The sequence below is a fragment of the Corvus hawaiiensis genome, chromosome 3, assembly GCF_020740725.1.
Source record: "Corvus hawaiiensis isolate bCorHaw1 chromosome 3, bCorHaw1.pri.cur, whole genome shotgun sequence".
Lineage (NCBI taxonomy): Eukaryota > Metazoa > Chordata > Aves > Passeriformes > Corvidae > Corvus > Corvus hawaiiensis.
In genome coordinates this window covers 85,463,386-85,489,336 of record NC_063215.1, presented here as the reverse complement: position 1 = coordinate 85,489,336, position 25,951 = coordinate 85,463,386, and the positions used below count along the sequence as shown (strand labels likewise).

General features: G+C 38.6%; 1 protein-coding gene across 2 annotated transcripts in view; it reads right to left on the bottom strand.

The window, feature by feature from the left end:
• The window catches only part of PLD5 (phospholipase D family member 5), a 184,557-nt gene that overhangs the window by 133,792 nt on the left and 24,814 nt on the right, over positions 1-25,951 (bottom strand). The window contains exon 1 of one of the 2 annotated variants that reach the window (XM_048298665.1): positions 14,360-14,609. The exons of the other annotated variant lie outside the window; for it this stretch is intronic. Within the exon in view, the coding sequence (XP_048154622.1) occupies positions 14,360-14,362 (3 nt within the window). The 5' untranslated portion in view covers positions 14,363-14,609. Of the gene's footprint in view, positions 1-14,359; positions 14,610-25,951 lie in introns of those variants that run through there. 2 annotated transcript variants of the gene reach the window in all.

Here is a 25,951-nt window from a genome sequence, read left to right as displayed (position 1 = left end):
AGGATCAATATCAAAAAGTAAGTCTCGAGAAATATAGAAGAAATTTTTGAAAAGCCAGTTAAAGAAATGTTCTAGATCTCCCTGAACAAGTACTTTCCTGTTTTATTGTTCAAGGATTCCTTTAACTTCTAGATACATTTCTTTCTGTGGCTCAGAGAGCCACATTTCTTATGATTCTTCCATAGTCCAGTGAGAATATCCAAACCAAGGTGAGAAGAGAGAGATCTAGAGTGGTTTTTACTCACAAATTTTCTGTCCTTAGGGATCGGTGTCTTACCAGCATTTCACCACCATTTGTGCGAATTACTGCAACATGTGTATCAGACAACGAGGCCCGTGGAAAGAAATATATATGGACTGATTCTTGGTAGGTGTTTCAGAGATGTTTATTTCTCCAGCTGCATGGCCGGGGCTCTGCCGAGGAACTCCTCAATCACGGGACCCAAGGGTCCTTGCCCATGCAGGGGAACACAAAACAACCAATGGGGAATGAGGCTGACCGGGGCTAGGGAAACCCCGTGCCTCCCCTCAGGGCTCCTCTCCCAGGACCACATGGCAGGGGGAAAGGGACCCCAACACTTAAGTTGGTATAATTATGAAAGGCTTGTAAATGTCTCAGCAAATAGGACAAAACATACACTCAATGTCAGTGGGCGAAGCAGGTTTCATTGAATTTAAGGGAACTGGCACAAAATTCACTATGTTGATATCATTAAAGTGAATGAAAAAGATCTGCTAGTCCCACTGGAAACTTGACAAGGCTGTAATTGATCCAAGTTTCTACTAAACAGAATTAGCAACTAATAAACCACCTAGGGAAGAGAACTGTCATCACTGTCTTCTGGCTCTGTAAAATGTATCTACTGGTGGTTGACCAACACAGAGGAGAAATAAATACAGGCAATCCATTGCAGCTGGGCAATTTCTGGCTATTTCTTAAGCCAATCTCAACAAAGCAAAGAAGATTCTAGACTCTTCTGCTTTTTTTTCAGCACTCTCATGCTCTAAATCTAAATCTAGTCTCTTTCTTCCTTATTCGGGTTTGAGGGGTATTTACAGTAGGCAAGCCACTCAGGAGTAAAAATATACAATCTACATTAATTCTTTGAATAAGTCAGAGTTTACCTGGCCATGATTCTAGAACCAGAGAACCAGCTGTGTAAAAAGTGAAGCTATTCAAACAGGAAAAAAATTAAAAAAGTAAATTTAAAAATCAGTTGTTCAAAAAAATAATAGGGTTTATTAGGTTTCAAAAATGAAACTATTTAGTGTTATGAAGCAGCTTCTCAATTCTTATTTATAAATACATTCTAACATCTCAGCAACAGAACCATGTTCTTTATACCTATGAATGCAAATCCACTGCGTAATTCTTTTCTGGATTACTGGTTTCTAAAACATAAGAACAATACATAGGCATCAAGAGAGCAAAGCATAGTGCTCTCTGCCTTCTGAAATATTGATTCTTCAGGTAGGAAGTAAATATTCTGATTCAGATAATGAGAGAGATGTTTTCCATTTTCTTCTATGCACTGTCCCTGCTTCTCTTCATTTAAAGCAGAGCAGCAGGTACAAGACCAATGTTGGTAGCACAGTTAAGAGTTACATAAATGCACCATGAATTTCTTAGAGTAACATTAAAAGCAGCAATGAATCTTCGATTTAGATGCTGAAAAGGTTCATTAGTTTAGAGCACCAGTAATTTAAGCATCTTTGTTTTACAGTCTGCAGAAGGAAAACCAGTAGAATTTCCATCTGTTTCTCAGACTGCAAGCACAGTCTGACAGAAAAAGCTATGAGAACCGATTCTGCAAGTCAAAACGGCATTCAAAGAACACAAGTACCCCAAGTGACTTTCACGATCAGAGAGTAAATTCCAGTTTCCAGTGTTTTCTTTTGTGCTTTCACAGTCTTAACATACTGTCATTTTCATTTATGCTTAGCAACTCTTGCCTTTATGAGCCCAATCACAGATTCCTTGCCAAATCAAAGTCTGCAAGACTCTCCCTCATGGTAGACAATGTCTTTCACCCCAGAAGCCCAAACCTCACAGTTAGTTTTCAAGCAAGCAGCTCCTGTAATAAGTTCATTACAAGCGATGGCATTGGCTGGAGGAGAAGGATGGGGTTGCATGGCCTGGAGTATGACAGCAATACGCAGCCTGGACTGGATCATTTCAGCTGCTTTGAGTAGAGGTGGTCTTGACAAATTCCCGGATAACCTCTTGTATAACTACAGAAACAGCACAGAACGACAGTGATTATGAAGTATTGTAGCTATCTAAGCAGGATGCTTTGTTTTGGATGATGTGAATTGAATGGTCCTTCTATATTTCCATTTTCAGTCATAATAGAGCAAAGATTTCTGAAATTAAAAGAAGGCATGCATATCTTTCATTCTTATTGCCTTGCTATTTTTGTTGAAACATTTGTGAATTCACATTGATCACTAAAGAACAGCAGTATGATTCTGTCAGTGATCTTCCATGACTTTCAGGCTACTAGCTAAATGAACCAGGAGGCATGTAAACCACTTGGAAATCAAACACACAACCCTTTCTTGAAAAGACCAACTGTCTCTTGGGTGATTTTTCTAGGGGCACTAGGTGATTCACAGCTATCACAATTCATCTAATACATCTACCTCAAAAAAAGTCATCACCAAGACAAACTGAAGTAACAAACTGTACGTGCTCGGATCAGCATTCTTAAAGGCAAGCACAAGAAGACAGTCTTAATATTTTAGAGTAAATTCCCGTATTTCCCACTTTCATGCAAATACCAACCCAGGACTTTTTGTTGAAGGCTCAGCAGAACTCAGAACTCTTTAAAAATCCTTTTGTCTTGGCACTGAGCAAGGAAAACTCTGTTCAGTTCATGAGAACATCTGTCATCAGTACTAACTGCAACATAGCAGGATTGAATTTGTGATCGTGACAATAGCTTACAGACTACATATGGGTTTTCCAAAGCTTGAGTTCATTCGTTTAGCTGCCTGTTTTCTGTGCTATAGAGGGAAAATACACCATTTTTCCTGACAACACTTGCGCGTTTTGGTGGCAAAGACCTGATTGTACAAGGACCCTACCTCCTCCCTCCCTTCTCCACTCCTCCAAGAAAAGTTGTAGCACACTGACAAAACAGCATGTGGAAGTTTGGACTGCCACTGTCTAGAGAGCACATATTCCGTGGGCAGGCAGACTATTTCATTTGCCAGAGCTGTCAAGCCAGCCCTTTCTACAAACACTAGCTTAAGACAAAAGAAAAGAAAAATTGTAACAAAATGTTTTAAAAGCTACATGCAGAGGGCTGAAGCAAAGGCATAGTAATTAAGTGGTTTCCTGGGTAACGAGGGGCAAACTGATCAAATCTGTCTGCTTAAAATTAGATTCTTAAAATCTACATTTAGACATCTAAGAGTTGCACAACTCCCAGGTGTTCTGAGTTGCAGGTGTTTTGATTAACTGCACCTCTAGCAAAGTAAGCAAGTCAGTCCACAGTTTTGGGAATCTAAGTCAGTATGATTCTTCCTCTTCCCCAGTTGTGACTTCAGTATAAAGTACAAAAAGGGCTTGATTTGCCAACGTGTCAGCACCCACGAACTGTGAGACTGAAGCCAAAGTGACCTTTCAAAAATGTGAACAATGTGAGATTGCTAAATTTAAGCATTAAGACTAGAGGTTTGCCTACCTAAACACAGGTATGAATCCAGACCCCTGTAATAAGAGTACATGACATGAAAGGACAGCTTAAAATCTGAACTGTCTGATTTAGAGGTGAAATTCATGGCAGAAATTCAAGAATGAAGCTTGGAAAATTTCCTTTACCATTCCCCTCATTAGGTATCTGCATTTCTTGAAAGGGACAACAGGGAAATAACACAGGTGAAGTGGTTAAATGCTATACATAAATCCACTGAAATATTCCCCTCTCCATGAGGGACTTTCTGTCTTGCAAGCCTCCTATGAGTGCTCCACGTGCTTTATCAGTCCTTTTGCCTTCTGGCAGTCAGTATTAGCAAGCATAAGATCTCTGTAATGAACTGTGCAGCGAGGATTTGAAGAATTACTTAGAAATTTTATTTACATGAAAATGAAATGCACACCCTAGCAGATGGGAAATCGTGAAAGACGGTTAGCACTATCTAAATCATTTTTATTTCAGGAATAGATAAGCTCTTGTGCAGTTTTCTAAACCAAGGAATCAGACATCTGGAGATCTCATTGTTGTAGCTTAAAACCTTATTTTTATACTAGTTTTTCACATCTTTCTGTGTGTGGGAGGCTGTGTGCATGGGAAAGAAAATGGTATTAGCTGGCTAATCAGTGACTTCCCATTACAAACAAAACCAATTACACATGGTTTTCTCTGCCTTGTACAACAATACCAGCCAGATTCTGGTGTAACTTAATGAAACAATTGGTCTCCTGCTAGGTATGCATTTGTGCAGGTGGTTTACAATGTTATAATAGAAGTAATGCATGCATGTAATTCAGTAACTAGGGTTCAGAAAAAACCCTTCTGGGTAGAAAGGGAAGTAAGATGTTCTTTCCTCTTATTTATCTGTGATAGAAAATACACACTCTAAAAATGAAAAAAAAAAAAGTGACAGGTGGCAAAGAAGCATTTGAATTATGTTCCAGCTCTTTAAAGAATTGAGTCATGGGAATTCTCATCTTTCAAAATAATTTGAAATCTTCAGAATGTTATTCTCTGTGGTGTTTCCTAGAAGGGATTTTTTTCACTAATTTAAGCAAGAACAAACAACACTGAATTTTAATTAACTATCAGGTACATCAGTTTCTATTGCAAACCTCCTCCGGGAAACAACTATTTTAGAATTTAACATAGAAGGGTGTTTTCAGTTACAAAATAATATGCGTCTCACTGCAGCCTAGTGAGTGTCAGGCCCTAAAGATAGTAAAAATCTTAAGCTAAGCATGGTCTCCTGCTGCATGTTTCCTTAGAGTACACTGTCCATTCAGAAATAGTGCTTTTGATTTAAAAAAAATACATATGCATTTACACAACATAGGCTGAGACTAGAAACTCAGGAGAAAATACACGTCACTACTGAAAATGGAAGAGATTCTGCAGGTTTGCCATATTCAGCTGTGGGTCTCACTTTGACCATTAAAACCAACAGCACTGACTTTTTTTAAGGTGAGACGGTTACATAGGTTTAGGTTTTGAAACCTCTTAATATCTGAAAAAAAATCAGCTTCATGGTTTTGGTCAGGATCCCTTCTTGAAATTAATGCTGACTCAATGCAACATCCTTCCCCCAAGCTGCTCAGGTGCAGTGTTATGATCTGGTTATTGAAATTGTTAGAGAGATGCCTCTGCCTGAATTAAGGTTCATACAAGACTATATGCTGAAGTGAATAGTATGGATTTATGTAACAGTAAATGTGAGTGAGAGAGAGAGAAAGAGAAATAGAAAAAGGGGGGGCTGGGGGTGGGAAGAGAAAGAGAGTGACAGAGAGACAAATTAAGTAGAAAATACCACCACTCTGTGGATCCTGCTGATCCACTTTTTGTGGCCTTTCTGTGGTGAGGGTCCCACAAAACCTAAGAGTTCACTGGGTTAATATACATTTGAGCCAGGTGGGAATGCCCAGCTACCTCCCCTGAGGGGGGCAAGTTGGACACTGTCTCTTGTAACAGACTCTGGATCACTTTCATCACTTGGATCATGTGCAAGGCTCTGGGGCAAGGCCTCGGGAATGAGTCTGGGAGCGCTTTGGGGGTCTTTGATGCATTATGACACCTCCTCAGCTGCCTCTCACGTGAGTGTGGCCTTCCTGGGGTGGGGAGGGGGTTTACAACTGAGCCAGTTTGTGTGAGCGAGGGTGGGTGTTCAGTCTCTCTGACCAGAAATTACACCACACACCCAAAACTCTCCTCCCCCTCTCCCGCCCCAATCCCAGCCAGGGATGATTTTCAGCGCAGCTGCTGGGTTTGGCTTTCCTGTGGATACATTCTTCTCCCTCAGCCTTGTTGACTCATCCCTAGACCTGAGAGAATTGGCCAATAGTGTCACCTTTATCTTGTCTCAAGTACCCTGAGGGGGTTTCTCTCACAGTCCAAGGTTCCAGTCAGGAGGCCTATTCAGGGAGGGGTGGGCTTCCATGGTCACAGCTTCTTTACACAGTTCTGCCATAATGGGCAACATGTCCTTCCTAACGACATTTAAACCATTAACCATAACATTTCAGTCTCTCACATGCAGTCTAGGTCAAAATCCTTCTTCTATAGTTTGTGCAACACTTCATACCAAGACATAAAACAGGACTGGCAAGAGCATTCAACTTTCAGTTACCATAAGGTCTTAGTATGGTGCAGGCAGTTGCAATATCCTATGATAATTCTCACTTAGTAGCAAAATTAACAGTGAAACAAACTGAAATGAGCCTGTCTTTAGAAGAGAGAACAATGGGTGACTCCCATTTTTCAGTTACAGTGACATGGCTTGAACTGCATTTTCTTTTTTAAATAATAGTAGTTATGTGATAGCCTAAACGAACCTTCCCCAAAGGTTAACTGCTGTGGCAATTACTTTTCACCATATACTTTCCACAGCACTTCCTGAATCAGGCCTAGAACCAAAATGTTACACAGCAAAGTCTTAGTGAAGCAGACAATGCCCCAGCCATGGGTTCAGGCAGGGTCAGGGCAGTGAGTGCCAGCCTTGGCCCCTGATATCCCATCAGATCTCCTGGCTGAGCATCAATGCATCACACAGCATCCTCAGGAGACTCCAGCTCCTCATGCCAAAGGTTTCTTTGGGCAACACTAAGAGCACAGCCCACAACATGTATTTTTGACCAAGAGTTTTCAGGTGTATCTAAGTTGTCCATTCTTACAAACAAATGTTACCTCACACACTGCCTACAGCTTTGTTTGGAGACAGCTAAAACAAAGCTGAAGCCTTTTTCTTCCCACAGAAAATGAAGAAGTAGTGGGGAGGAGGAGGGGAACTGGAACACCTTTTTTTTTGTCTGCTTAGGATGCAATTAATCCTAGAAAACTCTCAACACACCATGCCCAGCAGTAAGCACTCGTGAGATTCAGCCCTAAGCAACTGATTCTGTTTTCATTTCTGATGTCTGAGTCACTGCTGAGTTACTTTCGAAGTAGGAGACTATTCAGCAGCAGGTGAATTAATATCATCACCTCTTCTGGACACCTTTAAACAAACATGGGTATGATCCACAGCAGTGGCAACTATGCACATAATTAAAATTATATTAAATAGACAAAAAAACCTATGACTTTGGAAAATCTCTATAGTTCTCATACTTCTGCAAGAGCAAATAATTTTAAGTTATGAAACAAATGTTTACAACAGTGTCCTGTATTAGTGCTGTATTAAAATTCCAGTGTAGTATGTCCAACAAAAATTTTGATCAAAAATTCTTTTGCTGAAGAAAAAGATTATTAGGAAAAAAATGCTGTGTTACAGATGGGAAACAAACTACTTAGAAAACCTTTATACCATTGGTAAATTAATATTATGTACTATCATTCCAGAGAAGTAATTTTTTCCCTATAATTATCCATTGCTATAAAGTACTTTCTCAAGCAGCATCTTGCAGGTATCTTTTACAGGCATGCATTTAATTATATTGTTCATGAAAAATCCTCCTACTCTCTCATCACTGCCTGGAAGCATATATTTTGTGTGCTTCCCTATCCCCACTGACACAGATCAGAGCGAATATTTCATTGGACCATCAAAATGATCCACAGTAAATGCACGACTTCCATGAACCTGCACTAGAAAATCTATGAGGCTGAAATAACTGGTAAAACTATTAAAGTCACTCTACATGAATACAAATAGAAAGTATTTTAGCCTTTTTTCACCCTTCAGATTCTTCCACAAATATTTTTTATATTTCTTTTTACTAAAAAGAGACTCTAATCAGCAGTGAAGCCAACTCCATTAGTAAATTTATGAAAGAAGTGTAGCATTTTGGGGACTTGTGATATGCTGACAACACAAAACCTACTATAAAAATTAATGTTTCACAAAGTCATATAAAATTTTGAAATATTGTGTAATAAACTTCTTTCTGTAACAGTTTATAAATTGCATGTTCTGTGTTATGATGCACTGCATCAAAACTGTTTATTCAGTTAGACTGCTTGCATTTGCCATGACTTCAAGGAGCTCTGAAACTGATGCAATAGAAAGATTCGTGTTTATGCTGGTACACTCTTAAATCTGTTTATTTTTTTCCAAGCAAGTAACTCTAAATGAATGTGTCTTACTAGGCTGCAGAACTGCTCCCTATCCAAAGTAAAATACCTAAATACACATTTGGTGAAAGTTACACATATTAAACTTGTGGAGGTGTTTGTTTTCTATTTTCTTCAAAAGGAAAGAAGAAACAATACATTTGTGCAATGGCATACAACAAATGCTGTTATTGCAAGCACCAAAGGAAGGAACTGCTGCCACCCTAGAGCATGTGTTCTCAATCCATACAAAACTATATCCACAATAACAGTTTCCTAGTATTTTTTGGTTTGTTCTGATACACTTAAACCCAAAATTATGACTGCCTCCTTTCTCAAAACCTAGAAGTATGGCAATTACCTGTCAATCCCAAACCCGTCAAATCCACCAGGATCACCAGGACAGAGAACTCTTTTGGGACTCAGTCATTCAAGCTCTTCTCCAACTTCCTAGAAGACCAAACTAAGCAGTTGGCTTTGGATGATGAATACATGAATGACCTTAACAACAGAAGATACATACACAGGGCACAGCTGGAGATGATGGAACTCCACTTGCTAACTGCAGGACCACACCAGCACTGAGGGGCAGAGGAAATGCAGTCCATGAGCAGCCCCAGTGCACAAAGAGGAAACAGCCAGCTACAAGCATCATTTCATGACAATCTCTGCAGCAAACAAATGCCAGCAGAGACCTTAATATATTCTGCCTAAAACATCTCTAGTGTGTGTATTCATTCTTCACATAGAACTCAACTTTTTCATGCTTTGCATGTACAAGGAAACCAATTTTCTGTCTACCTATGCCATAGAAGAATTATTAGATGCAAGTGCTGATTTTGTGATCAATCCTCTGTAATACTGGAATGAGGAGTAGAACAAAAAAAAAGGTGTTTTTAACATGCCTAATACTTTTGACAATCCTACAAGGAGAAAAATAAGAAAATTAACATTAATGAATACAACAAGTTTAGTCAGAGAAGAATCTAAAAGTTTAATTGTCTTAAAAGACCTTTTCATAAGTTATCAAGCACTTTCTAAAATTAGTCCCTTCTATTTCTTCAACAAAAACAAAAAAAATATATGAGGAACATTTCTTTTTCTAACATAAATTTTGTAGGCCAGTTTGAGTCACTGTAAGATCATTTTTATCTGAATGATTTAGAGGCCTGCAGTAGCTCTTTAGTGACTCAAGACCAAATGGCCCAGACAGCATGTTTGTCCCAAATCAAGTATATACTTTCCCAAAACTTAATTTCTAGAATTAGTGCTGGTAAAATCTCTACCACACTACACAAATTTTTCCTTTCTGAAAAGGAAGGACCACAACAAATATACTAAGAGTAAGTATTTGCAGGAAAAAAAGCTAAATCAGAGGTGCAGTCTTATACCATCATCTTTCTTGTCATTTCTTCCAAATGAATATGTAGTCTCAGTCATCCAAATGACTGACCAAATAAATACCCATTATATGGCTAAGACAGAGTTCTCCCTGTGACTGGACATGTGTATGTCCAGTCACAGGAAGAACATGTCAGCAGCCTCTACCCTCGTAGCCTGACTCACATGTGCCATCTCCTATCCTGTGACAGGGAGAATTATCACATAAAAATGCTGTCATGAAAGCCACATCATGTAAGGGGAAAAAAGGCTGCAACACAAGGTCTCAAAGTCTCCAAGCTGTTCAAAAGGTTAGCACTATGGAGTTTAAGCCATGACCATTAAGAAAACCACCCTACTACAGTAATGGAGTCAGAAGTGTTGAGGTTTCACCACTGGATTTATCTACCATCTTTGAGTGAATAAGGATTGATACCAGAGATTACCAGCCTTCTGCTGTGGGTTCCAAACATCTTCATGGATCCAAAAGCTCTAGTCAGATACCCAAGATATATATTGGTGAGAAGAGGGGAAGTGGAGCCCTGACACATTGGCAGGGGAGTAGACATCTCTTGCCTCCAAGCTGAAACTTCATTATCAAAAGATATAATAAGGCTGACTACGGGCTGCGTGTCCCCAGGTGACACCGCAACACTGGAAAACATTTAAATGAATTATTTATAACAACAGATTAACAGTACACTAAAAACTCAAGTGCAAGGTCTAGAGAATTTCTTTAGGAATGGTAGCTTCTCATCACCACTCTGTGTAGTGAAGCAAACCAGGAAATCTACCCAAACTGCATCGTGTCTCCCACCAATGCATATTAACCATCCTTAGCTCTGGTCAGAGCACACTCCTTTATAGAAGCACTGGGAATGTATCCTGCTCTTCTTGCATCTGCACGCTATCAAGTGGGTATGAAGTTGTCAGTAGCCTTTTGTCTTCTCTAGACTTCTTTTACATAAAAGGTGCACAGTAAGTCTCAGCCTTAATTGTTTTCAGTATCCTCAGTATAGCCATGAAGTACAAGAACAGGTGCAGCAAAATATCACATTGCTATGAGGGTCCTAAGATATATGGGAAGCACAATTTTGTCCTGATAATTCAAAACACTGCAAATGCCACAATACAAACATTAACCAGATGCAGAAAACTACTATGTATTATCCAGCCACCTTCTCACTAAAGTTGTATTCCTCTGGAAGCTGCTCCCATCAATTATTTCACCTAGGGACCAGACTGACCTTTTCCCCTGCCTTCATTTCTGATGGCATGACAGGATAAAAGCCAAAAGGACAGACTAATGCTGAAAGCATCCATTTTTAATAGTTTCTTCATATATCCCATGGCTGAAGGAATAAAACCCTGTCTTGAACACAGATGCAGCAGGCATGCTAATACATTATGTAAAACACACCAAATAATTTATAACTTCCTGAGAGCAACTCATTTTAAGTTATACTACTAGTGTAATGGCACAGCTTAAAAGATGCATTTCAGTGAGCAAAACCTGATCTGCATAGTAGGTTGATTGTAGAATCAAAATGAAAATGGCTTAAGAACATAATCCTCCACCACCAGAAAAACTACTCTTCTTGCATACACCTTGCCTGCTGACATATTTTATTCACTGAAAAGTATTCAGGCTCCATGAACATGGATGCTGAGATTTTAAAATACAAACTTATGTCATTATAAGTAAATGCTAGTGCATATACATATATATGGAGATATTTCAGCATTATGTTTCAATTAAAGTTTAAAGTGGTTTATTTTTATCCTTCACAAACAATATTTATGGAGCATGCAAGAGTGCATTTCACTCTAGAATAGTGCCAGACTTGCTGGTGTGGTAAACAGCCTGACACAGTTTTTTCACTAGAACCAAACTCTGCCAAAAGTTACCTGGGACATGTAAGTTAGTACTAAACAAATGCACAAAGCTATACTGCAGCAGATTCCTTCTGACTACTATCAGCATGAGTACTTCTGAATGAACAAACTCTTATTTTTTTACCAGAAAATTGGCAGAGTAACAAAGCAAAAATGTACTAAAACAGCAAAACCTGAGAATATTATTGAGTCTTGAATCAAATTCACAGCAGATGCAAATCTATATTTCCTTTCCCTAAACATGTTTTATATTATATATAAACTCCCTAGCTTACATATTTATAATATACTTCTTTAAATAAGGATTACATTTTCAGGCAGATTATCAGACTTCAATTTAGTTACTGAAACAAAAAAAAATATTTAGCCTAAATTCATCTGGATGAATAATACATCCAATTGTTGAATAAGCTCTTTTAAATTCTGCACCAGGACGACACTTCAAATGAACTTTGCTATACCAAGCGTATCTCTTGCACTAATTATACTTTATTAGAATTTAGCACTGTAATAGTCATGTTTACAACTTTTCAGTTTTTCTGGTAAAGCCAGTACATTATTTATAATTTTACTTTTGTTCCTTAGACTTACTAGAAAAAACACTTTGAATAATTAAACCTGATATCTAATGCATTTGATAGCTTGCAATTTGGTCTTCTTGAAGACCATTTACTATTTACATTCCACAAGAAATCATATAATCTAAAAATTTAAAGTGAGAGGCTGTTCCCTCTGGACTAGTCATGTAATTTATTACATTGCTGATTACTATTAAGGGTACACCTTCAGGGGATGTGTGTGGTGTGTGTTTCTTTTATTTTTTTCCCTTCAATAACTTATGCAAGATCTTTGCCCAGGCAATCCAAACTGAAAGAAATAGATCCCTTGTGAACTCACTGCTTTAGTTACTGAACTAATCCATGTCAAGCAAGACACAATGTAAGTTTACTTTGGCTAAAACTCTATCAACAGCAAGTATGTGGCAGTACATGACAGTTATTTTTCCAGAACGAAATGTTTTTATTAACTTGCTGTTACAGAAGCTTATCTGTATTTGACTCATGTAGGAACTAGAGAATCACAAATGTGGAAATGTATGTAACATCATTTGTTATTAATTACGTTCCATGATCACAATAGGGAAAAGCAGTCAGATCTCCTACCTCCAGTATTTTCCTGTAAGAAAATGCAGATGCAGGATACTACTATCTAGGGGCACAGTATTCTCTGGCAAGAAACAACAATATATTCAAGTCTCTTCAGTACAACAGTACTGTTTAATGGTTACTCATCACAGGGGATTTTTGTCAAGAAAACAGCAACAATAATATTAATAATAATAACAAAAACAACAAGCACCACACGTAGATTCATACTAAACATCTTTCCAAGAACCTTACAGCCTGGTTGCCATTCAATTATTGATTTTGCAATCTATTCTGCATAGTAAGGAGGAAAAACAAATCTTTAACACATCAAAGTGCGATGTGCAACGTGAAATATATAGGCTATGATAACATGATTGACTTCATTACTTCTATTTCTTGCCATTCAGTGAAACCACTTAGAAAAGGAAAAGATCAGAAAGCATTTAGTGAAAGTTTTAGGGTCTTTTAATTTTTATACTGCTGAGAAAGAACAAATACACAACAAAGATTAAAAATACCAAATCAAACATTGTTTCACATTTGCTGTACACTTTTCTAACTCTCATAGTTGTTCTATAAAAAATCTCCTCTTCCATTTGAATCACAAAGGGAGTAATTCCCTACACATCAAGCTGGACTGTCAAGTAAATGTGTTTCAGTGCTCTTCAGACTTATTTAGTAATTTGTTTTCCTTTCACCCTGACGTACTATAATCTCCTAATCAATAAATTCCTGGACGCAGTAGGCACTTAAAATGAACAGCTGAGTTCCCATACAGGAGATTGGGCTTGACGCTTATTTCAGTCAACACCCACCCGCCTACCCCCAGCCCCCAAAAAACCCCAACAAAACAGTCTTGACAATGAGTCTTGGGAGTAAACACTCCCAAGATGCGTTTCCTCCCTCCAATCCTTTAATACGTACAAAAATGCTAATATGCATATTTTTGTTCTATTATCAGGCATTTTTTAAACCACTAATAGCATTGGTATCAATTTACACTATATTCAGATGCCACATTCATGTGCTTTATATTCTACTTCTATTGTTTTAATACCTAGATCAGAATATTTAAATTGGTACAAATAATAAAATCATTATTCTAAAAAGTTTTTCCTGGTTATTTTTCCCATCAAATAATTACACTAGAGAAACAATGTGATTAACAGGTCTTCATGGATTGAAAACCCTGAAAAATAAAAACTTCATAGCTCCCTAAAAGTCAAAGGCATGTACTGAGCAGATCTGCTTTTTTCTAATAAACAAAAACCCCAAAACCCCAACAAAAGAAACCATATAAACATACAGCCTGCATGAATGATTGGCAAAGGTTTATTTATATTTTTATTTATAAAGTCTGTGTCAGTGATTATTAATCCAAAATAATTTTAAAAGCCCATACAGCTGTCCTTCTGAAATAAACCAAGTGGACAGACTTACAATTTACACCAAATGCTAGTCAGCAATGTTTCCCAGTTTTAAAAGATTTTATATAAGCTGCACAACATGTTCAGTGCCAGATATATTTGTCACCAACTTGCACTGCTGATCTCTTGCAGAAAAACATAATTCCTCTCTATCTTACATACTGGTTTTTGTTTTAAATACTTATCTCTACCAATTTCATAATCTTTTAAACATTCTTTACAGAGTAATAACCTAGATCTGGTGATAAAGTAAAGAGCTTCTTACCATCCTGATCCAGTATTTTCCCCGTCTCTGGAGTTCAGCAGCAAGGAGCTGTTGCTGTTGCACTGCTTACTAGAGACACTGGAGGCTTTGGAAGCAGAGAATGTTTTATGTGGTTAAAATGTATCACCACTGATTATATTTCAGTCCCTCAATTCCCAGCCTTGATGCTCTGGAAATCAGCCAATCCAAGTGATAAAGAGGTTTGCAACAAGAAGTTGCAGAATTTCCACAGTGAATGCTTCATGGAAATGTTTTGCTTCTTGATACTTGTTTTTTATATCCACTAAATGTTAAAATAAATCCTGGCTCCCTCTTCCCTCCTCCTCTTTTTTTTTTTTTTTTCCCCCCAAAATGAGATTCATATATTGTTCACAAGGGACTTTAGCATTTGCTATAGCTAGGCACAGTGCAGAAAGGCATCATGCCAGATTACGCATACATCTCAGCCAAGATACCTGAATTTTGACTTGCAACACACCCTGTTATTCCAAACATGGATCTTCCTAAGCCAAAGCTCCTAACTGCCAAAATACACAGTGTTTTTGTGAGGCAGCCAAATGCCCCTTCAGATTAGCTAAGAGCATCTTTTATTTGCAATGTGGTTGCTCTTTGTTGGCTTTTCTTTTTTTTTTTTTAACACTTGTTTCCCTAGTGAAGACAAGGTGGTAAGTTCCAAAGGGATGAAATGATCAACTGGCACTTCTCCTTCCACTTCTCTCAAGAATAAATTTCACACAGCAAATTTCACAGCAAAGTTCCCTGCAATGCTAAAACTATAATTAAATATTTAGTTAATATTATAACCATCTTAATGCTCTCAATGATAACCCAGGATGCTGCTGTCCTTGGTGTGATAAAGTAAAATAAAAAAAAACCCAAACAAAACAAAAACAAAGCAAGCAAACAAAAAAGCCCCACAAAATCCCACAAACCCAAAAACTAACAAAGACAGTCCTGACTCCATGGACCTTGCTATCAAATAATACAATAAAAGGTGACAAAGAGGGAGGCACAAAAGGAACCAAGTCATACTACTGGGTAGTTTAACAGGTACTTAGAATAATTTCCAAGCTTTTTGGGCCTCACAATAAAGGAGTTTTAAAGAAAGGATTATTAAGAGGCTATGGAGACTACCTTGGAGATGCTCTCAAGAAGAAAGCATATTATTGTACTAAGAGAGCACAAGACTGAGCCTGAAATTTTAATGAATAATGGAAGAGGATGAAGCAATGCTTCAGCAACAACTGAGAATTTAGAAAGGTCTAGAAAAGTGAAGACCGTATTCTGTTCAAGGAGGGAAAATAAATTCAGAAGAGATGCTTGTAGGTTTCTTCTGTTCTGTTTGCAAAAGGATACAATAATGATTTTCACTGAATCTGAATGGGTATGGAAGCGCAGAACTGACCTGAAGAAAGCAAGGAAAAGGATGCTGGACTAATTGGCAAGCTTGTTTAATAGGTGAAGAAGATGTGGATGGAAGATTTGAATGTTTGTTGAAACAGCAAGGAACTTATTTAAGAAATTACATTAAAAATAAGATTTAATCATCAATTACACTGACAGTGTTGTTTCTGAACTCAGAGAAAGAACAAAGTAATAAATGACATGTGTTATGAATGCCATGGCAAGATTAGGTTGTTTTCCAGAGTGACAAGGAAGCAGCAGGAGGGAGTCTGCAGGAGGCCTGTTTTAGCCATGTTGAGCTGCTGACATCTAGCTGAATAGCCATAAGCAGCTCTCTTTATTCCAGACCCTTCTTCTTCAGCCAGAGCTAAAGCAATTCATTTACAAGGCATCATGGCAAAGATGAATTTGATTTGTATTTACAGATCAGATTGTCTGACGTAAATAAAAGGATCACAGTTCAATCCCTAAGAAAAATAGCAAGATGGAGTGGAAAGAGGCATTGAAAGGCTGATGAAGAAGATAGAAGGGTAAAAAATAAGCAAACCAGGGTCTATGAAAACAAGAAAGACAAAATTTCAGGAAGAAAAATGGACAACAGAATACAAGATAGCTCACAGGACAAAGACAATCAGTAGACAGCCCTACTAGTTTCATTGTTTGACTGGAAAGCTGTCTACAGATACTTTGTCTTGAGCAACATCAACATCATGGAAGGAGCAAAAGATGCATTGACTGGTAAGTGCCCAGTGCCACACCAGAACTCTGGCAATGACCATAAACAACTCACACAGTTGTATTACTCACACTGCTAATGGGATTCCCAGAAGAGAGGTTCCACTTCTAATATCACTGAGACCCAACAGAGAATTCTGTGCAACAATTCAATTGCAATCAATCAGGCTATAGAAGTCTTGCTCTATTTAGAAATAAAAACTTTTCCATCAGAAAGTTTTCAGTCATGTAGTGACATGAATAGTACTCTACACAAACCTTTTTCTGTAATCCTTGAAATTTACGAAACCCTTAAACTCACAAAGACATCTGCTGAGATAGTGATCAGATGCCAAATATGAAGACATATAGCCAAGTTGTGCTCCTGCACATTTCTACACCAAATGTGTATGGGGCAGGGTAGTATGGCCCTATGCATACATACAAACAATTTTCAACTCTGCCTTTCAGTCAATGAAGCCAGAATACTTCCATTTTTTACTGAAAAGCTATTCAATTATTGAATGTATACAAATTTCAGAATGAATTGTGTCATGGCGTTCTCACAATTAAAACATGCACCTCCCAAATTCAAGCACAAATATCGCCTCCTAAATTCAACTAGAAGACATTTCTATACAGAACAAAAGCTATCATGCACCTATACAGGCAGAAAAAAAGATTCAAGTTGACTAACTTACTTCAGCATTAGCACACCTGCTTCGAAACAAAGCCACCTTTTCCACTTACTTTGAACTCCTTCTAACACAGAAAAAGAAGTGCCCACTAAGGGAAAGAATTATGTACTGATATAACTGCAAAAGTTTAAATGTGAACTTTAACTTTTACATCTATAAGCCTTAGAGATGAAATTTTTTTTCTCCCTTCAATTCTTGAAGGATCCACAAGCAATGGGAGCTTAAATTTTCTGGACAAATCCAGAATTTCTCCTTTTTATGAGGAAACCAACTTCCTCCCAAGTTTGAGTTAAAGCCCCTAACTTGATCCTTGCTGACTGGGTACAACCCTATTGCCAGACTTTACCCCTCTCAGCATATAAATTACCATCATGAGCTCCATACTTCAGAGCCTATTTCAAAAATAAAAATAGAGCTATCAAAGGCATCTGATAACATTCTTTAGACCCCTTTAGAAATGTAGTTAGCAGGCCACATAATCTAAACACTAGACAGCTTTTCTTAAGCAATGACATAAAGATGCCCTTGAATGCTCTAGACTATTAAGGAATGCATAACAAAGCTGAAAAAACTAAAGTTGGATTAGAAGTAATCTATCTTCTGTGATGAAAATAGGTTAGATACGGCAATACAAGTTATTTCACACATGTATTCTTTGCAACATGTAACCAATCAGACTAGAGCCCTCAACCTGCAACAACTGAACAGTTGTACTAACTGGGACCAAACAAAAAGCAACAGATCAAAGAACTGAATTTTTTCATTGACAAAATTCCTTTTATTTTGGCATTTGATTGTTGTCTGGAGTAAAAAAAAAAAAAACCATAAATTTTTCATTAAATGAAAAACCCTAATACATTTAAATACAGAATTGTTGAGCCATTTTGGATTTGCCTGAGATGCCACAAAGCCTCAGGGACACAGTTATGGCTTTCTTGGGGCACTCTGTAAGTCTGTCCAAATTGTACCTAGAATTATGATGCACCTTCTCTCCCCATAAGTTGTAAAAAATAATGAAAGTATCTATGAAAAATTTGTTGTAAATAGATAAAAATAAACCACAGTTTGATAAATAATAAGGCACAAACATGCAAAATTATTTGGCATTGCAGAATGAAGACAAACAAGACTACATATGTCTGCAGAAATTTTAAAAGTCAGCAAACCAAAACAGATAGAAAACCTCAAAGACACCTAGACAAAACATGGACTGTATCAATAAAATACTTTAACTTCTTTTGCCACGAAGAAATATGTCCGAAGTGGTAAATTGGTAAAATGCTGTATTTTTGTGGGCTAAAAAAGTCAACTGAACACATGCCAAGAAACACAAAAATTCTCCATTCCTTAAAAAAATCTAACTAGAACAGGAACTCTAAAACCAAATGACACAACTATAAATGCCAGTATCAGCTCTTCATTCTTCATCAGTTTCATTAGCAACATGGAAAAGCAACAGGATTTGCAGGAAAAAATAAGCTGTAGGAAAGAAAGAGAGAGAAAGCAGAAAGAGGGAAGAAGAGAAGTGTCAGAGGCAGGGTAGGGTGCAGAAAGAGACAGAACTTCACAGTATCTCAGTCTGGTCGATCTTCAAGACTTGCTGGATCTACAAATAAGTAGCTAGCACAAAAAACAACCAACACTAAATATCAAAGATGGATATCCCCACCTAGTCTGTTACTTGTCCACAAACACAGCAGTGTTTCACCTTGCAAGAAGCTTTACCAAAATCTCAAATATAAGCGACATCTTGAAATCACTCACAATTCACATATTCATGTCAATGAAACTTTCCAGTGGTAAAATCCTGTTTTTCAAGAGAACTTATAAAAGCACAGCCTCAAATACTTCAAATAATGTTCTGAAGCAGAAGGAAGATTAAGACATTCTACTGGCCTTGCAGGAAAGAAAACTTTTATGCCAAATTCTGCTTGTAGAGATTTGCACCTCACACAGTAGGAATGTAATTTCAAATCAGCAGAAATACATTCAGATCTTATGAAACTGGTACAGCATCTACAGAATAGAAGAAGCTACTTACCAATTAAAACCCTACCCAAGCAGTAGCCAAAGACTGAAACATGGCATTATCCAGCCCAAAACTGATGTGCCAGCTCACAGATCACAACCGGAGGCATATCAATACACAGAGGATGATGGGGTTTCATTGCCATCAAGCACAAATATTGCTAACAAATTTCAAAGAAATATTTTCCCATTATTTTTTGAGGAGCTAAAAGTGTGATTTAAAGGCAAGAACAATTGCAAAAGGAAGTCCATTGCATTTTCTTAAAAAAACAAAAGAGAGAGAGAGAGAAATATAGAAATATAAAGCCTCCTTATCTATCAGATGCAGCTGAAAAAACATATGAGTGCTGCCTCCCAGAGTCCAGCTGCCTGGAACAAGTCCTTCTATTTTTACAGTGATTTAGCAGCCAAGAAAATCTCCAAGGGCTGAGTAACAATAACTACATTCTCTGTTTCTGCCAACCACTGTTCCAAGGGGGTCACACCGGACCACCCCAGCTCAAGCTACACATAGATTCAGGCCTCTGTATTGCCTAAACAGCACAGACAGGTATCAGCTTCAAAATGGAGCTGAATTCATCTTTCTCTTTCACATGCACATGAATCCCTGCCCTCAAAACCTCAGGAAGGAAAACTGAGTTTACAGACCCTCTCTCTGCACAGGTCCCAAGAACACTGCACAGAGACTCTGTCTCCCACCGCTCCTCCACTTGGAGCAGCCGGGCAGGTGGGCTGTAAGAGCCTGCTCAGCACTCCGGGGAGATGGCCGCACAGGATGGGGCACAGGAGCAAGATGCAGAGCTGCTCTGAGAGGGTGGGCAGCTTCCACTTCCTGACATTAGTGTCAACAGGGGCAGTGCCACTGTTCCTATGCAGGCTGCAGCCAAACTACTCAGAGCAGCACAGCATTTCTTGATCTAGCCACTGCAATTAGCACACACTGTAAACATATTCTAAAGCAAAAAGCAGATGTTAAAGGAGTCCTATTTACAGAGGTTTAGTGTTTATTGTATTTTGAGCACTAATCACAAATCACTATTTTGCAAGTTTGCAGCAATCCTTCCATCACACAGTAACTCAAGAGACGTTTCTAAAAACAAGCCAAGTACAAAGAGCATGATCCTATTATTTTAGGCAAAAGAAAACAAAAATTTGCTTTTTTTTCATCATTAGCAAAGATCGGACACAGCCTTTAAAGACTGAGAGTGCAATCAGTATAATTCAGCAAACAATTCGTTTCGATCACTGAGAAATGCGGTTGCCAGGACAGCATTTCCCTTACTAACTTCCACGGCCGAAGGAGCCCCGGCCCGTGTTCCCCGCGGGAAGCGCACAGGAGCGGACACAAGCGCCTCCCCCCGCGGCCACCGGGGGGCGGTGCAGCACCGCGGGCGCGCTGCCGGCGGCGGGCGAGGCCGAGCGCGGAGCCGCACCGGTACCCGCGCAAAGACACCTGAATTAACTCCGTCAGGCTGAGCAAGAATGACCGCAGAAACGCTGTCGAGGACTTAATAAGGCAGCGTTTTAATGGAAGAGCCTACGTAATGCATACACTAAAAATAGCCAATTAGTGTTTGGCCTCCTATGTAACAACATTAGCTGTGTTGATGTAATTACCTTTTGTTTCCATGTGAAATTACACTTAATATGATTTTACTGGATTATAAAAGACATTTCATTCTGCTGCAATACTCTGCCTGATGCCAGTCTAAAACTTTGGTAGAAGAGGAAAGAAATGGCAGAAAGATAAATGGTGCTACCACTAAGTTGAAAATAGTTGAATACAAATGTGGAGAAATGGAGCAGCCCCCAAGGAGATCTTCAGGGCTTTGTGTGACCCTCAGGGTTACTGTAAATAAAGGTGACCTGTATCTGTTGGACTTCTTGACCATGATGCCTCTCCAAAAAGGTCCTGAAAAGGCAAATGCCTGACACACATGCTAAAGTTGGATGGCTCTGGAAAACTCCAGATGAAACACAGAGGCACAGCAGAGCACAACTGCGAAGTCATATGGACAAGAAAATGCTCAGAAAGGCATTGGATGTCTAAGGCTCATATTCCTGCATGACACAGTACCTGTCGGACACGGTGGCAAATCCCAAGCAACAGGGCCAGGAGAGTGCCAAGCTACTCCAGTATGAAAAGCTCAATGACAGATATAACCTACTTTGAACATCAACACAGGAGTCTGCACAAGTGGTTCTCAGGGAAGGGACCAATCTTAAGAAACAAATGAAAAGTATTTGAACAGCACCAGCACTTGTTCAGGTACCAGACACTGAAGCAGGTGGTGCTGATTAAACCCACTTCCAAATGAAGAGTCATGAGCAAGAAATCAAGCAGGCAAATGACTGCTACAGATTTGTGAAAACTTGAGAAGTGTAGGTGTACACAATATGCATCTCCAGCACAGGCTAAGCAAAAAATGGAGCTCCACAGTGCTGAAAGACATATGCAAGCTCAGTATCCTCCTTACCTGATAGGATTTTGTGAAAAGACACAGCAAGGGGTCAGACAGCTGAACAGAAACAATCTCTGGAAATGAGAGATCATTTGAAAAACTGATCATAGCAGTGGATGACAATCTGGCTGACTTGTGTTAAGAATACAAGAAAGAAGAATAGGGATTTTAGTGGCAAGGTCTCTGAACATATTCTAAAAAATCTGCACAAGCTTCTGGACTAAATTCTTTAACCAAAGTATTATCCATGTTGCAAAAAGGAGAAAACTGATTTAAGGGATGGACTGTTTGCTTAAAAGACAGAGGAACAGTGCAGTTGTGGCTTTACCCTAAACTAATTAAGGCCAAATACAGTGAGATCATTAGACCAAGTCTTTCACTCATTTTACCAAGCTTAAAACCTGTCCACTTTACAAAGGATCACAAGATGTATTATTCCATGTCCTGAGTGGTAAGAGGCTCCTATAAATGAAAAAGTGAAGTCGAGTGTCCTACAATAAACTCTGTAAATCCATGTTTTTAAAACAAAAGAAATTGCTGAGAATGAATAGGTTATCTCCCTCTGGAGACTGACGCACAGAGCTGCCAGTTCAATGGCCAGGAGCTTGGAAGTAACGACACACACAAATCAGAGTGGCAATCTGCTGTCACACAGACACTCTTGACCTAACAGGCACACAAAACGGGCCTGGGGAGCAACACCACTCCAACCACAGGTCTGCAAATGGTTTATGCTTACATAAACTTGGGGGGGGGGGGGGGGGGATGACCCTATCAGAAGATCAGAAGATCAACACACACACTGCTGCTCACTCACTTTCCCCCTCTCAGTGGCACAGGAGGGAAATGGAAGAACAAAGCAAGGAAACTTGTTGATCAAATTAAGACAGCTTAACAGGTGAAGGAAAAGAGGAGACAGACCACCCCCAAACCAGCAAGTGACTCGAAGTCACTCCCTACCTTCCACAAGCATGGATACCCTTCATGCAACAACCACCATAGAAGACACACACCCTCACACCCTCCTTCTTCTGCCTCCAGTTTTTATTGCCAAGTAAGCAATTGTAGCTGTATCCAATCCCAATCTCTTTCCCACCTACTTTCCTACTCAGTTTGAGGGCCAAGGGAGAAACAAAGACCTTTGTGTTGTGCAAGCACTCTTCAGCAATAGCCAGTTAGTGCACTATCAACACTGTTTTTAGCCATGCATCCAAAACACAGTACCACACAGTACTGTGAAAAAGATTAACTACACCCCAGCTGGACACAGACCAACTATTTTGCAAGAAAGTTGACTGTCATGATAGGCAACCAGAAAAAGAGAGCAATATGGATAGTATGGACAGCTTCACGTTAGACAGGTCTTAACATGAGAGAGAATGCTGCAACTTGCCTGAAGCCACCATAGATGGAGTTGATGTTAACTCAAAAGACTCCATGGAGAAATAAATTATTAAATCAGATATAACTTCATACATGAACATTCTCAGCCTCGCCCTTTGTCACCAAAGCATTGCTTGCTTCTCAAATGAAATATTTCTAGTGGTTCTCTGGTGTCAGCTGGTAGACATAAGAGCTACAGTTAGGAAAGAAAAGTGAGAAAGAAAAGTCATCAATAAGGTAGCAAAAACCCAAAGCCAAAATCAAGGCTGCTTGACTTCTCTGCACACATCTTCCAGATGGAAGGTGATCACTGCTTGTAAGGCTGTGTTTTTCAGGCTAGCAAGCAGTGACTGGACAGTGGAATAGTGGTTGAGTAGCAAAGTAAAAAACATTTTGCAGTGAAGCATGAGACAAAACAAGAATATACTGTGCCTGGTGCATACAGAAATTATACTACTCTGGCAGAGGAAGAAAGGAATAATATGCATTCATAATAATTTAAATTAATACCCACATTTTAGCAGTGTAGCTGAAATTTAATGTTGGGTAATGAGTAACTTAATGAACTTATTACCGGTCAAGCTGAACTGAAGGCACAGCTTAAGTTCATTAATAGCTTAATCATCTAATAATTTTAAGGCATCCAGAGGCAATTAAAGCCTAGGTACTCTTCCTGGCCAAATTCTTTGCTGCCATAGCGCATATACAATCTCAGTAGTTTCAGCTGTGTTTCACTTGTTGCTGTGTTCCAATTGTTTGCACAACTGAAAAATATGGTGTTGGTGAGACTGAGAGTGACCTGCCAGGAAAACAAAAATCACCTCTGAAAAACTAAGGTCTGAGAAATACACACAGAGAATGGCACACATTGCAGAATGATGTCTTCATCTCTCCCTTTCTTCTTTTGGGAAATGTCTCTTCAGAAGACAAAACCAATGCACACACACCCCCCTTAAAGAAGCCTTGATGCTATTTGCTTGCCTGCATAACACTAATAGAAGATAGAATGCATGGCTTCTTCAGTGAAGAAAAACCTGCATCCCTGCAGTCCAATCAAGCTGCAAGTTCACGAAATGCTGGTATGGACATGGAGTAGTAGAAGAAGGAGAAGAAGGTTTAGAGAACAACAACAATCCCCCAGTTTGATATTTTTTATCTATTATCTACAAAGAGAAGCCCAAAACCTCTGAATTTTTCACCCTGTGACAATCTTACATAGTAGTCTATCACCTAATTCACACCACTGTATTTTCTAGTTCTTGTCTGATCATTGGTAATTTTTTCCAAGGTTGGAGGTAAAAACAGTGTTGTTCAGGGGGTAAGAACCCTTAAAAACAGACAGAGAAATCCTCTCGGCACTCTGGGTTCCTACAACTAATAACATGCTTTCCCAGGTGATGTACAAAACTCTGCAGAATGAAGGCCAACTAGTCTCTCTGAAATTTTACAACTAAATCACAGCAGAACTGTTTTCCACTACTGACTTACATATCTAGTTGACCTACACATCTAGTGCATTCCTGAAGAGGCTGTTTAATACTACTGTTAAGAATTACTGTATTTCAAAAGGCAGGGAAAGGAAGATCACATCTGAACATGAAAGAATTATTTTCAAAATATTACATAGCAAATATATAGCAGCCACATTGAATGGTTATTTTTGCCAGATCAGAAGTTTATGACTGGAGCTGGGAAAAGTAAACAATTTTTCCTTTTGTGTAAAATAAGTATCACAAAGACTTTATAAACCAGAAAATTCATTAAACATTAAAAACAGATAAAGTACTGGAAAATTCTGCCCTAACAACATGCAAAAACTATGACTACTAAATTTAACTGCATACTAAACAGCAAAAGTAGCATCCAGCAGTGCTCTCCACATTACATTTGTTTGTGTTGTCTTTTCAGCCTCTACTGGATAAGCTTCAGTAGCAACAGACCCAAACACCTCACACAAGGGGTTGAAGAATCCCTAAGTCAGACATCTGAATAATAAAAACATGATTGGAAACACCTCCACACTGCACTTGGTTGCTGCACACATTGCTTTACAGCAGAGAGAAGCCTGTCTCAAAAGGCATCTTCTTGAATAAAGAACTTGAAAGATCCAATGCTCAGACTTAATTTTGACTCAATTAAATCCCTCTGTATTATACACATAATACTTCCTACCTTGGTAAGTCTTTTTTGGGTGGGAGAGAGAGGGAAATATAACTATTTTCATTATTTACAAGAATTACACATAACGTTTCTGTAGCCAACAAAATACAGCTTCCTGTATCTATAAATTTCCTTAAGATAGTACCATCCTTCGAATCTGCTATAAAGAATTTGACCACTAATTGGAGACAAAGCCACAGCATGTCCACATAATTTACAGGAACTATTAAAAACCACAGATTAGACTACCCTGAGTTACAAATTCCTTTCCACAGATCTAAATATTTGAATTCTTCTTTGTTATGTCTTTACATTTAAATTAATTACATTTGGATTATATTCTGATCTCTTAATATCTGAAGGGAATTGTTGACACCACTTTTACATTCTGTCTCTATCTTTCTCTCCAAACAAGGTAGTTACTTCATGAAAACCAGTCTCTCAGAAAACAGTTATACTTGGACATACTCCCCTTGGAAATCTCTTCTGACCACGTTTCAGTAGGCTGCTTTCAAAACTTTATTGAGCCTTCTGAACACAGGAGAATCTCCAGCTAACTGAGTCCTGATTTAAGAAGAATATTGAATATATTTTTGTGGAAAAAACCAAAACCAGATCCTCCCCATTCCAAAGACCAGAGCTTCAATCCCAAGAACTGAAATTGTAAGATATATTATGCAAATGAAAACCCTACTTTGTTTTCCTGAAGAGTTTATTTTTTGGCTAAATGACGGCTGTACCTT